Source organism: Telopea speciosissima, chromosome 3 (assembly GCF_018873765.1).
Source record: "Telopea speciosissima isolate NSW1024214 ecotype Mountain lineage chromosome 3, Tspe_v1, whole genome shotgun sequence".
Classification (NCBI taxonomy): Eukaryota; Viridiplantae; Streptophyta; class Magnoliopsida; order Proteales; family Proteaceae; genus Telopea; species Telopea speciosissima.
The window spans coordinates 68,005,647-68,020,049 of record NC_057918.1 but is presented as its reverse complement, the minus strand read 5'-3'; the positions used below and the strand labels follow the sequence as shown (position 1 = coordinate 68,020,049).

At 42.3% G+C, this 14,403-nt stretch overlaps 1 protein-coding gene across 2 annotated transcripts in view; it reads left to right on the top strand.

The window, feature by feature from the left end:
- LOC122653813 (protein ILITYHIA) overlaps positions 1-14,403 on the top strand; it is a 169,063-nt gene that overhangs the window by 26,313 nt on the left and 128,347 nt on the right. For both annotated transcript variants that reach the window (XM_043847758.1, XM_043847757.1), the window contains exons 9-11: positions 6,385-6,461; positions 6,628-6,664; positions 6,744-6,910. In XM_043847758.1, coding sequence (XP_043703693.1) covers positions 6,385-6,461; positions 6,628-6,664; positions 6,744-6,910 — 281 coding nt within the window. The remainder of the gene's footprint in view (positions 1-6,384; positions 6,462-6,627; positions 6,665-6,743; positions 6,911-14,403) is intronic.

Sequence of the window (14,403 nt, the reverse complement as noted above, 5' to 3'; positions counted from 1 at the left end):
ACAAACAAACATGTATTGATCATGCATTTTTCAAAAAAGCAATTTTAGAGAAAATGGTTTTACCTGAAATAGGGGAAAGGGTTCATAGATGTGCTAAGAAGTTTGAATCTTGTGTTCTCCAAGTGGTTCCGGCGTAGATTTGAAGGTCGGTACATAAATCATCAAAGAGAGTTTAAAGAGTGAAGAAAACAGAAGAAACAAACCACAAAAGAGCAGCCTTGTTAGTCTCGGTTGAAATTTCGACCGAGACTAACGAGTTTCTGCCTTTTGTACTGAGTGATTTGAAAAGGGAATCTCAATATCTCACGAGATGTACAAATATCTCGAGATAATCGAAATCTCGACCGAGATTTGGTATATTTTTTATTCGAGGTACCATTTCGTTTCGTCCTGGTCAAGATTTTCGAAATATTTGAAATCTCGACCGAGATTTTGCAAGTTTTTGAACTATGGTTGAAGGTAGCCCCTGTTGGTGGGAATAACTCCTAGAAAATTCAGCCAAAACTGACAGCTGGATGATGAGTTCTGGCAGGGACTAAAAATTAGGATGTTAAAAGCAAATAGCGATTTACAACCAGTAATCCAAACCAGCCATTGGATGGGGTTGAAACTTCCATCGAAGCGAAAGGATGAGGTGTTGATTAATCTCCCTAAGAATAGGCTGCAGTTGATGGTTAGATCTGGAGATCTTTGAACTCGAAGTTGCTGAAATAGAAATCCAGATAAGTAGAGCCGCAGGTAGTCTTCTTGAAGCCCCATTCTGAATAGATGGAGAAACCAATAGGACTATACACTATTGATCAACAAAAGCCAAGGATGTTCAGAACAGTACTTCGATGTCTCTCAAAAGGGGTTGGCTGCAGAACAAGAAAATAGAAACAAATAGGGATTGAAAGAAAGGAGGAGATAGGAAAAAGGATAGGGTTAGTTTTCAGTTTTAGACAGTAGTCTTTACTTCATTCATCAAATCAGAGAGAGAGAGAGAGAGAGCCCACAGAATATGTTTCAAAAGGTATACCCATGGTCAGAATAGGCCTTTGTTTAGGCTGATTATAACCAAACCCGAGTGGACCATTAATGTAACGTCCCAAACCCAAACAAGGTTCAAGGCACTGGTCTCGCGAGCGTCGACCCAGAAGGTCACGATTAAACATGTTAAGGTAGTAGCAAAAATCCCAGTATCGAATATAACACAAGAGAAGCATACAAGTTAAGTTACATTACAAGAGTATTGTACACTGGTGGCAATTATTTACATTAATGTACACTCAAAAATCTGTTTCCAACATCAAAATATTACCCTACAACATCAACGGATGTCTTTTAGGCCCTCAGGCTATAACTCTAATCATACTCTGAAGTTGTACAAGCCTCCTCTCCTGTCTTCTCATTTGAAAAATATCAACATACAAAGGGATGAGCTTACGCCCAGTGAGGTACACATGATTCTATACACACAAGCATTCATAGATACAATAATGGATGCAAAGACATAAATGACAAACCATAGAAATTCATTCCTTAATTAATTAGGTCAGGTCTTGGCCATTTAGTGAACTACCATAGTGCACAAACAGTTGAGGGTGGTTGTCGACTACATACATTCCTAGGCACTGTAGCCCAGCATTATAGATGCGCTCTACTCCCATGTGTCCAGGCACCGTAGCCCTGGGGAGGGCCCCCATCTATATAAACACAATATTAGACGCGCTCTACTCCCATGTGTCCAGGCACCGTAGCCCTGGGGGAGGACCCCTCGTCTAATCAAACATCATAATCAACGCGCTCTACTCCCATGTATCCAGGCACCGTAGCCCTGGCGGAGGACCCCTCGTCTATTCTCTTTCCTTTTCAAAACCCTCATCCAGTAAATAACCCCCTACTGGAAAGGGATGGTAGCCACAGGGATATTTTGCATATTACCATAACCTGCATACAAACTTGTTTTTCATTCACATTCTTCTTTTCTTTCTTCCTCTCTTTCGTTCCAGATTCATTCGTTACTTTCACATGGCATATATATTTAGTCATTCTCATACATAGATCAACACATAATGCAAATCAGAATTCATTCCACATTCATTTGCCACATGCATCTTATCATTTCATATTCATAGTGTACATTAATCAGTATACATGTACTGTCATGTTAAGCATTCAGTTTAGATGGAACGTAATAATATTCATTAACATACAACATTCAATCATTTCACCACATATCATTTATATATATTGCAGCGCAATACTAAGTCATGATTGCCTTACATCATTCAACTAATGCATATAAAATTATACATTACATAATCATACTCCCTCACCTTGCCAACTTTCTTTGCCAAATCTATGTTGCAGCCACAACCATCTTCCAATTCCAAGCTTAATTGAAGTACCACTTCCTCAAAAGTCCATCAGCAGCTCCAGTTCCAAGATTCTCAAATTCCGTCTTCAATTTGTATAGCCCTTAAGAACACATTTCAGATTCTGTTTCCAGCCCCTTTAAATTCTTCCATTTTTCTTTCAATTGTACAATCCAGCATCACAGCTCCTTTTATTTCAGGTTCTCTGCAACTCTAAGGATTCTAGCTCCCAGTCTTCTTACAATTTTCTTCATTTAAATGCTTGAACCCAGTGGTAAATACTTCAATTCTGTCTTCAATTAGCACAACACTTCATCTAATCCTCTATTGTAGTGATTAAATCTTGAATTCCTTAAGGTTCTTTTTAATTCCTTTAGTCATCTAGCAATACAGCTTCTAATTCCATGAACATCCATATCATTCCCTCATTAATTCAGCAACACACGACTTCAATCCCTTTAATTTTCCTTCTTGACACACTGGTGCTTCTTCCCTTTCATCTCTTGCTAAGAGAACTCAGATTCTCAAAACCTTGATCCATAACAACTCTTAATTCGGTAACCTAAATCCATGAATCTCTCATTGTTCCAGTACACAGTTCATCTCATACCTTGGTTTGAATCCTCTATTCAGCAAGAACAGAATCCCAGCCATAGTTCTAGAACTCACGAGATCTCGCCGAGTTTCTCGATTTTTGGAAAAAGCGAGACGAGACCTTAGGTGAGTCCCAAAAGTGTGAGATCTCGCCGAGATCTCGGATCTCAGTTCGAGATCTCGTTTTGAACCATTTTTATGAGGCATCTTGTCCATATCTTGCCGAGATCTTGGATCTCGGGTTGATATCTCGGTTTGATCCATTTTAATGCCCATCTACCCTTTTAATGGCCCATCTACCAGTTTAATGCCCACCTAAGTTCCGAGATCCGAGTTTCAGAACCTAGAATACATTAACATATCACATTGTATGTAACATTTTTTTAAAGATTGATGTATTGTACACTTTAACATTTCTAATGCTTATTTAAGTTGTTTTACATTAATTGAATGTTTTGATTGCTTTCTATTACTAAACTATGTGTAGAGTAGGTTATTTTAGTACGTTGTCGCCCTCGACGCCTACCAACCTATGGTCCGAAGTGAAACTCATATTTGGACTTTGTTTTTGCAAAATCTGATAGGGCCATTGTGTTTAAATGGCCTAAAATAGGCTGAATACCAAGTTTCAAACCCAAACTAGGTCTAAAACCCACCAAGATGAGGCTTCGAGTCGGAAAAAAAAAATGCACCAACTCGCCTAGATCTCGCCGAGATCTCGACTCGACTCGGTTTTTCCCAGAACCGAGTTGGTTCCGAGATCCGAGTTTTAGAACCTTGATTCCAGCAGCCTTTAGCTCAATTCCTTCGTCTCCTTCTTTATTATTCTTCTTCTTTTTCTCTGTCTGAAACTTAGAAGTTTTCCATCGTCTCCTCTTCTTTTGCCTTTACTTTCAAGCACAACAGCAGCTCCTTCTCTTTTTCTTCTTTTCCTTAGCTCCACAACAACATAGGCAGCCAAACAACTGTCCCAGCTCTAACGTAGGACTCCCTCTTCCCTATTCTTTCTTTAATCAATCAACCAGCCACCTTCAGCTTTTAACTTTTCCACCACCAGCTTCTTGCTCAAAGCTCCTACCACCACCAGCTTAACTTTGGCAGTCTTACCAGCCGCCTCCTACTTCTACTAATACAGCTCCTCCTTGTTGCTTGGCAGCAGCCCAAGCCTAACTCAATCCATCTTCATCCCTTGGGTTCAATCAAACCCATGGTTGGACCTATGGTTCATATGAGCCAAGCCAAGCCGAACAGAACCAAACCAGACCAGATCAGACCAGACCAAGCCACCTCCTATTTGACTCTTCATACCTACTTCACTATTCATTTAGTGTATAACACTTATAAAATCCTATAATTTGTAAAACTTATATGTAAAGTCATAAAATAATATGCCCTACACTGACATACTATAAAATATCACTTTTCACAATAAAATATATATTAAATAACAGTAACACCCATCTTCTCAATGCAAATATTATTAAAATAACCTCACAAAAACATTAAAATAATTATGGATATCTAAAATAATAATATAATAGTCATGACATGCATTCGGAGTGTTACAATTAAGGTGCCTGTTTGGACTGCCCTTACACTGCATCAAAAAACCTTGGAAGTAACCTATTTAGGTTTCCAGTATCTAAATCTCACTTTTGCACAGGTTCTTTTCTTCATTTAAGAAATCAGGGTCAACTAGAACCTTTAAAAGCGCCAAGACCATAAGTAGGTTAGATTTCCTTGGGGACCTAAGATACCAGTTCAGTTTGGAAGTCTGTGTTCTTCCTGTAGAAACTGGACATCTGGTGTTTGACCTTTTTTAAAAAATAATCATTTGTTTTTCTTTTAATAGGTTAATTAGGGGGTAGGGGATGATTAGTGCAGCATTTGATCCCAGGCTTGAGGTAATGCAGAATTGATCTCAAACCTGGAAGGACCAGTGGGAGATCAATCACAGCAGGATCGCTATAGAGAAATCAGTATTGATAACAGAATTTCTAACACTTCTATTTTTAACATACGGAAGAAGAAATAAAAATATGGGGAAAAAGAATGCTACCTGGTTGCGTGTGGCACGCGACTCCTGTGCCTAGACACAGGGCTGTGCAGAATGACCGCCGTGCCCCAATGAAAAAGGCGGAAATCCTTGAGGGCGAATGGGCGATTCAGTCATATTGTGCGACCCTATGTCTAGGCGCAGGAGCCGTGTTGCATGCGACTAGGTTTCGTTCGCTTTCCCTAAAAATATATGACAAAAGCGTCACCACTTGGCATGTAGGAATGGAATCACCACCATACCCAACCCGTTGATTCACCACAACAGGGTGGTCTCTGCATCACCACAGAACACGTAAGGTATAAGCCAATGAGTCATTCATTCCATCTAGTTAAATCAAATCAAATCAAATCAAATCTTCTAATTCAATCTTCTTTCAAATCTTAACAAATCTTTAGTCAAAGGAATATTCCAACAACCTAATCTTCTAGGTATTCTCCTCTTCAAGAAAATCACATGGGGCCCACACTCTTCAATCAATTTCTAGCTACGCAGGCCATATTATTGGAACAATTAGGCCTTAAGGTGAACCATAATATGTGCCATATGGGCCTGGTTTTAACTTGAACGGTAGGGCTAAATAGAGGCATGATTGGGCTGGCCCTTCTTCCTTCTACGCTGGCCTTGTATTGCATCATGATGTATGACACCCCCGAGTCTTTACCAGTGCACCACGCTGGCACTTCCTCGAATAATCTGCTTGATTATGTGGTTATGCCACATTTACCCCCTTCTTGATAATCAACAATTTGTTTAGGCAAAATATCTTTAAGTCTCGAGTAAAGCAATCTATCTATCATGAAATAGCCTAAAGTGCTCAATTCCGATGTTTAGGGATCATATTACAGCAGCTCAGCTCTTTTTTATATGGTGGTTTTGGTTTTCGGTAAAGTACTGTTGAAAAGAAAAGACAAGTCACCCCTCCGTAGCTATGTAGGAACTTCCTTCCAGCTTCCTTTTAGCTAGGAAATCTGTACATCATCCTCGATCTCTGCAGACTGGACAAGCAATTTCAAAGTGGGACAAAATACAAATTAGAGTTTCATTGACCTTGAAAGGAAGTGTGAGGTCTCCTATCTTTTCAAATAGCTAAACCAATAGTTGGGTAGCATCATTGGGTCCTCTTTTTCCCCCACTGGTCTTGGATCCACTTAAGCCCTTGGAAGGGCAAAGGCCATGTCCTCATTGGAAATAAACCACCTTGCATGCCGGGAAGCAAAGGTGATTCTTCTGAACAAGTCATGAGAGACATCATCAATTGCAAAGGGGCTGAGTTGCTGAGGCTATGCAGAGAGTGACCATCTGAGTTCAATTTTCTATTCTCTCACAATATCTTTTCTGTATGTCCTTTCTAATTGTGCTTCTATTGTGCTATAGGCCTCAAAATTATCAACCGAAGATTGTTTTGCATGTGTGGAGCTTTTTGAGGTTATGCTTGTGGAGCATCTACAGAGGTTTTTATGTTGTTTAGTTACTGCCATTGTGTTTTTCCATTCAATCATTATTATTATTATTATTTTTATTAACTAAAAAGTCGTTCATATAGTTGTCACATGCTATGAACTCAACATGGCACCTGTAGATTTATTTTCTGTTAACGCTTTGCCCTCTTTGCTGCAGAGTGTTGGAAATCTTTTCAATCAGACCATTATTACAGGTAAATTAAGGAGCAAGCTACCAATTGAACGAGTCCATGCAAAGAACTTCCTCACTTATAGATCACTTTCATGGTGCAGGTGATTCTCTTTCTGTTATGCCATCCAAGTTGGGACGTTCGTAAGGTGGTCTATGATGCTACAAGAAAGATTATTACTGCTGCTCCAAACTTGTCGGAAGATCTGTTACTTGAATATACAAATTTACTCTCTGTAGTTGGAGACAAAATAGATGCTATGAAATCAAGGTATTCACTCCTTAGGTGGATATACATAGTCTGTTGTCTTTGTTAGCGATGGTTTAATCTTTATTGTTCCTTTGTCTTGGCTTTGGGGATGAGGTAAGGTACATTAATGTAAATTAGAATGGTTGCTCCCAAGATGCAGAAGATGGTGTTTTGCTGGATGGCTTACATTCAGTTTTTCAAAACCTAGATCAGATTAATTAGATGAGAGTTTTTTGTTGCATGGCACCTGGAATAGATTGTTTGGATACCTCCTGTGCTGTCTGTGAGTGTATGCTTTGGTTTAACCAGGAAATGTGGAGTGAATGATTGTTCAAACACTCGGGTAATTTGTGGGTGAACTGAAACCATGCAAAGAAATACACATGGGAAATTGAAAATTGAAAGGTTTTAATGAGAAGTAGGTTTGGGGTTGAAAGGAAATATGTGGAAATGGAAAGGGGACTAAACTAGGAATTGAAAAGAGAAATTTAATGGCTGGTTGGTTTATTACTTATAAGTGGTACGCATCAGCAGGTTATAAAAAACAGTAAGTAGAGATTTGGAATGGAAAGCTACAAATTTTTAGGGAATCTGGGTTAGGTACCACCCCAAAAGTGGGGAGGGATTGAATAGGTTGTGTTGCTATGGTTAATTTGTTTTCTGATGTAGTTTATTAGTTTTATTCTACCTACTACGAGTTGGTTAACTTGGGATTATGGTGGTTGCTGAGCTGATGGTAGGATAAGGCTGGGACGTGGTGGTCTTGAAGAAGGTAGGCACCAACAATGGAAGGTAATACAATGCAAACAGTGAACAAGTGGCTCCAAAGATGGGGCGGGTCAGATGGATAAAAGAGAAAGAAAATAGCCAAAAGTAACGAGAAAAGCAACAAGAGCACGCAACCAAACCTGAGCCCCAAGACCTACTTGCAGTTGCACCTTGACAAGCTTCCCACAATCCAGGCCTCTTCCCTTACCCCACCCTCGCAAATGACAGAGCTTATCACACATAATGGTTGATCCCAATAATGCAGTGGGTTTCTCTGTACGATAGGATTCTCCTCTTAGCGAGTTATCGTTGGAGGGGCTCAATCTGCTAGATTAACTAATCTAAAAAAAGTTCGAACATATGATCCTTGAATTCAAGATGGCAATGAAGCCAACTCCTGCTTCTTCTATATCTTTCTCTCTCTCTCTGTGGGGTGAGGGGTTGTTTACTAACAACTAAGCCAAGTTTGTAGTGGTTTTACTCCTCTATTAGACCTAGCTGCAGATTCATTCCCTTATATCTGCAGATTCATTCCCCTATATCATACATTATCAAATACCTAGCTTTGAAATAAAGAATCATATATATAACCCACTGAGCTCGTCAAGGCATTCCAAATTTACACCATAATTGAGGTATCAAGCTAGGATGAGGATGGGAAGTTTCCTTTAGTCCAGTTAGTGTTGTGCTAAGAAATAAGAGTAATTGGCATGTGGAAAGTTGGGGCTTAGGTCAAATCTTCTCTGTTGCAATTCTTAACATCACAAACTTGGCATCACATGATAGCTTTTAAACCTTCTGTTGGCTATATTGTGTATAAAAAATCACTAAATGTGGTATTAGTCCATGAAAATTCAGGACAAAATTTTTCCCTTATTCATACATTTGATCATAGAGATGGAGAATCTTGCTTTGTTTTATTAAATTCAAAGAATAAGATATTCTGGTTATTCATTATTGTAAAGAACAATTGTCTACAATATGGATCTTAGGTTTATTCATATTTTTTTGTCTGATAAATCTCAATTCTCAAGTGCATAAAAAACATAGTGTGAAAGAAATTAAATTTACATCTAAATTAACAGCTTCAACAAAAATAACAGACAAGACCTGGGTTTTGGAAGCCATGCCACCTTCCCTCCCGGCAGCCACTGCTGCTGGTCGCCTCTCCCCGTCTACCTCCCCTTCTCGCTCTCACTGCTCACCTCACCATCCCTCCACCATCTCTCCACCAACTCCATCTCACCCCCCACCTCACCTTCCGCCCACCACCAACCCTGCTCACCTCACCTTATCTCCACCGCCCCTGGTTCCAAACCCTGGAACTCCCTCTTTTACCCTGCCCCCTTCCCTTCACACGAAGGACACTCCCTACACTTTATACCACCCTCCATCACTGATGATTCTAAGGTTGGCTTCTGTCCATCGGGATTCCTGGATGACAAAATCTCCAAATGGCACTGCTTCCTTGTCGGTCACTTCTTCGGAAACCGTCATCCCTTTCATGTGGTTAAAACCTCTCTTCAGAAATAATGGAAGACTATTGGGGTTTTTGATACTTACCTGCTAGTAACAGTATATTTATCTTCCGTTTCTCCGACGAAGATGACAAGCTCCGTGCCTTGGAAGGTGGCCCTTGGCAGGTTGGGAAGAAGCCCATCTTCTTGCGACAATGGGATCAACATACCAAGCTCTGCAAAATAGATCTCAAATCCATTCCCCTCTGGGTCACGCTCGCTGGCCTTCCTCTCCATTTCTGGTGCCCTACTGGTCACAGCATTGTGGGATTAATTTTAGGGAATCCTCTCTACTCTGATGAACGCCCCAAGCACATGGATCAGCTAGCCTTTGCAAGGATTTGCATTGAAATCTCTGCCGATGCTCCTCCACAGAGGGTCCAGTATCAATGGCTCCCCCTATACTGTTCATCTTGCAAAGTCTTCAGCCACCCTACCTGATGTAATTTGGCTGTCTAAAACCAGCCTCAGGTGTAGGGATTCTTCCCTACACCAGCATGAGTAGCCATCGGGTAGGTGTAGGGGAATCCCTACACCAGCAGCTAAATCGTGGGCTTTTAGTACTTTTGATTTGTTATTTTATTTGGTTAAGTCTTTGTAATTCTAATTGGGATTCCTAGTGCAAGTTTGAATCCTAGTTAGAAGTCCTAGTTAGTATCCCTAGTTCAGTAATGAGTCCTAGCTAAGTTAGTCATAGTTAGAGTTTGAATTCTGTCCAGCCATAAGGCAATATATATGTAAGAGCTCTCGAGAGCCTCCCGTAATTTAATGTATAAAAGTTTTGCTTTGCAAATTGCTACTGTCCTAAGATAGGCTGTGAGGGTGAGATACCCAGGCTGAGATAGCCTTCACTGCCTCTCGCTTCATCGATCTGCATTCAAGTATTCAAGCTACTTCAATTCTGCCATAGCCGATAGCTGAAGATTTAATTCAAGTTGTTTTTGCTTCAAGGTTCAAGGATCAAGGATCCCTAAGCTAACAAGTAAGTTCACATCCCCATGACCCCATCCCCAAACCTCTCTTCTTCTGACCCTCTAAAACCTAACCCTAACATCCCCCATATCTGAATTCCATTCCCATACCCTAAAACCTGTCCAGCCCAATTCCCTCATCAAAATCCAACCTTTCCAGGTTCGATTATTCCCCCACATCATGCGGGAGACTCGATCCTGGTTCCAACCCTAGTTAATCACTATAAACCCTAGATTCTCCTACATCTCAATTTTCCAAAACCTAGAAACCCAAACCCTAATCTAATAATCACTTTTGTTTACATACCCAACTTCCATAAAACATCTCAAGGATCTTCACTGGAAGACTTCCCTTTACCAACCTAACCTAACCTAACCTTCAAACCCTAGATCCCATCTAACCCTAACCCTAATTTCAGAATGTTACCTATTTTAACCTAGCCGATCCCCACAACCCTTAGCCGTTCTTGGTTATTGGTCCTAGTTCGTCTCCTACCAATCTAGAATTACATTAATACCAAGATTTGTGCCTTTGCTGGTAGCCTTATAGTTTCAAATGCCCCCAACAATGATCGCCTTCCCAACTCCTAATCGCTTCTGGGCACCAAGCATGCCAAACTACCTTTTGTGGTTCTGGGGTTGAAAACCTAGCAGAAATGGAGAAGCTCCAGGAGTCTTCCCGTGGCCGGAGAAGATCAAGGAGATATCGCAACACAAGAATTCTGAAGTCCAACGACGACTCCAAGTGCTCCGATGAACCAATGGACAATAGAGCTCCTTCCACTGGCCATAATCGGATCTTAGTCCTCCAAGACATCAACTCTGACGCCGATGGGGACTTGTTGCCTCCTCCTTTTGAGCCTAGGACGATTCTGCAAGCTTTCAAGGCTACCTCTGACGCTTTGTAGAGTTACAACCTCCCTCTACCTGTTGAAGCCAGTAACCCCTTATCCCCTTTGCCCTTACCATCACCTTGCCTGTCCCTGACCTTCCATTCCCAAACCCCTGTTGCCCTCCCCCCACTGTCAAGCCCCTTTGTCACAACATTTCAGCTCTGTTGCTCCCCTGGCCAACTAGCGATGTCTCCCCAATTCGTTTTCTACGACTTTTGGAAACCCTCCACCTTTTAAACCCTCAACTTCCCCTTTTACCCCTGTCCCCACTCGTTTTCGATCTAGATCAAAACCACCCCATTTAAAACCCCAACATCCCTCTCTTAACCCTGCCCCCATCTCGACCACCCCCTCTAGACCCGGTCCACACCTCCCCAACCCCTCCTACCCAACCTGTCCCCTAACCTGACCCGAAACCCTTTCTACCAACCTTCCCCTACATCTCATCGCCCTAACTCATCCGGTTCCCCTTCGTACCACCCCTTCCTCTATGGTATGCTACCCCCCCTCAGGGAATACCGTCTCCGTCCCGGTGTACCCCTCCTCCCTCTCGCTTGCGCTCTACCAAGCCTTTGTTGATCCTCCCTCCTCCTCAATGATCTCTTGGACCATCTGGAATGTCCGTGGCCTCAACGTCCCAGCTACATAATCCGATCTTAAAACCCATCTCAAATCCTCTAAATCCTCTCTCTGCTATCTCTTGGAGACGAAAGTTCTCGAGCCCAATTCGTCCTGCATTGTATCCTTCATCACTCCATCTTGGTCCTTCATCTCATACTACTCCCATTCCCCCAACGGTTGCATCTGGGTCATCTTGGACCCCTCAAAGTTTATGATTTCTGTTTCTTCTTCCTCTTCCCAATTCATCCATCTTAACATCTCTGACCATCTTGGTAACCACCTCTTCTTTTTCACTGTGGTCTATGACTTGAACCGCCACTCCGATCGACTCCCTCTCTTGTACGACATATGCTCCCTCTCCTTGGGGTTTGGGTGGAGACTTCAATGTTGTCCGATACAGTCACGAAAAAATTGGTGGGTCCCCCCCATTGACCAACAAGCTGCTGAGGCTTCAACTCTTGTCTCGAGGATTTTGGGCGACTGAGCTTAGCGACCTCAGATGGTTGGGTGCCAATCTCTCGTGGCACATTAAACACTCTGGCCTTAACAAAATTGGTTGCAAACTTGATCGATTATTTGTCAACGAGACCTGGCTCTCCTCCTTCCCCTCATCCCATTCCTTCTTCAACCTACTTAGCCTATCGAATCATTGCCCCATCTCTCTCTTTGTTCTCCGTTACATCTCTTTTCGTCCTAAACCCTTCAAATACTTTGATATGTGGTCTTCTCATTAGGACTTTCTCCCCACAGTCAAAGCTGCCTGGAAGCTCAAGAATGTCAAAAAATTCCCTCGAAGCCTGGAATCTTTCTTGCTTTGTTAACATCCTTTCCCGAATCTCCTCCTGCAGGTACAACCTTTACTCCATTCAAACTCGTCTCCTTTCCGACCCCCTCAACCCTTCCCTTGCAGTAGAGGAAAAGCAATCCTCCTTTGAACTGTCCTCCATTCTCGCCCAAGAGGAAAGCTTCCTTAAGCAAAAATCATGTATTAAGTAACTTGAACTTGGGGACTTAAATTCCGCCTTCTTCCATCTTTCTCTCAAAGCCAGAGCCAACTCCAACTCCGTCCTTTCGCTCACCTCTAATGATGGTTCCCTCCTCACCAGCATTGACGCTATTAAGTCGGAAGCGGTTTCCTACTTCACTGACATCTTTGCCCCCCTTGTTCTCCCCATGCCCCTCTTCCGGCAGATCTCATCAATAAATTCATCCCTAATCATCTCCTTAGTTCCCTTCTAACCATCCCTTCTGATTCTGAGATCCTTGATGCTATCCGATCCCACAAGTCTAGCAAAGCCCTGGGTCCTGACAGGTTCAGGCATTGGATATCATCATTACTTACCTCATCCATGCCATCAAGAGTTTCTTCTACACCCCAGGCAAATACAAAGCATAAATCATACCTTCCTCTTCCTTATCCCCAAGAAAACTGGAGCCTCCTCCATGGCTGACTTCCGGCCCATCTCCCTTTGTAACCTCCTTTACAATTCCATAGCTAAAATTTTTGCCAATCATCTCCAGCTTGTTGTCGATTCCCTGGTCAATGCTAACCAATTCTCCTTCATTGCAGGTCGTAGCATTGCCGATAACATCATCCTTTGCCAGGAAATTGTTAGAGGCTTCGATCGCAAGTCCCACTCCCCTTCCGCCCTTTTGAAAATTGACATTCACAACGCCTTTTACTCCATCTGTTTGAACTTTATCTTCCATGTCCTTTCCTCCCATTTTTGTCAACTGGATCCATTTCTGCATCTCCTTCCCTCACTTCTCCGTCCTGGTCATTGGCAGCCCGGCTAGGTACTTTTCCTCCTCTGTTGGTATCCGTCAAGGCTGTCCCCTCTCCCCCTTTCTCTTTTGCTTGTTTCTCGAGTTCCTCTCCCCTAGCCTTCAGTCCAAAACTGACCTTCACCTTATTTTCCCATCGCCAAATGCAAGCACTCTAACCTAATCCACCTTCCCTTCGTCGGTGATCTTATGATCTTCTCCAAGGTAGATACCCTCTATATTGAGTCAATCGTGGCCTCCCTCCTCCTCTTTCAAAACCTCTCTGGCCACCATATTAACCTCCTTAAGTCCCACATTTTCCTCGCTAGGGTTTCCGACACCACCAAAACCTTACTAGCATCACATGATTCACCTTGGGCTCCTTATCTGTTAGATGCCTGGCCTCCCCCTCATCCCTGCTAGACTAATGGCCCACCACTATTCCCCCATTTTAGAACTCCTTCGTAAAGGCTGCAGCTTTGGAAAGCTAGACTCCTCTCTTATGCAGGTTGGCTGGAGCTCATCAGATCAGTGGTCCAATCTTGTTACATCTATTGGTGTGGGGTCTTCGGGCTCCCAAAGGCAATCATCAAGGCAGCAGAGTCTATTATGTGTGCCTTTCTTTGGAAAGGTGTGGAATCGGCCAGATTTCTCCATCTCAAGAGCTGGTATTCCCTTTGCCTCCCCAAATCAGAAGGGGGTCTTGCCTTAAGAATTAAAGATGTCAACCTTGTTGGCTCTCTCAAGCTTATTTGGAAGATCCTCACAAAGAAAGACAGCATTTGGACATCTTGGGTTTATGTTGGTGCCCTCCGTAGGGACTCCATTTGGTTGGTCAGCTCCTCTGATGCAGATCCTAGCCTCCTTGAATTGAAGAAGCCACCCTATGCCTAGGGTTTTAATAGGAGCCTTAGTTTAGTTTATTTTAGTTCTATATTTAGTTTTATTTTGTGTTTTTAATTGAACCGGTTTAAATTGGT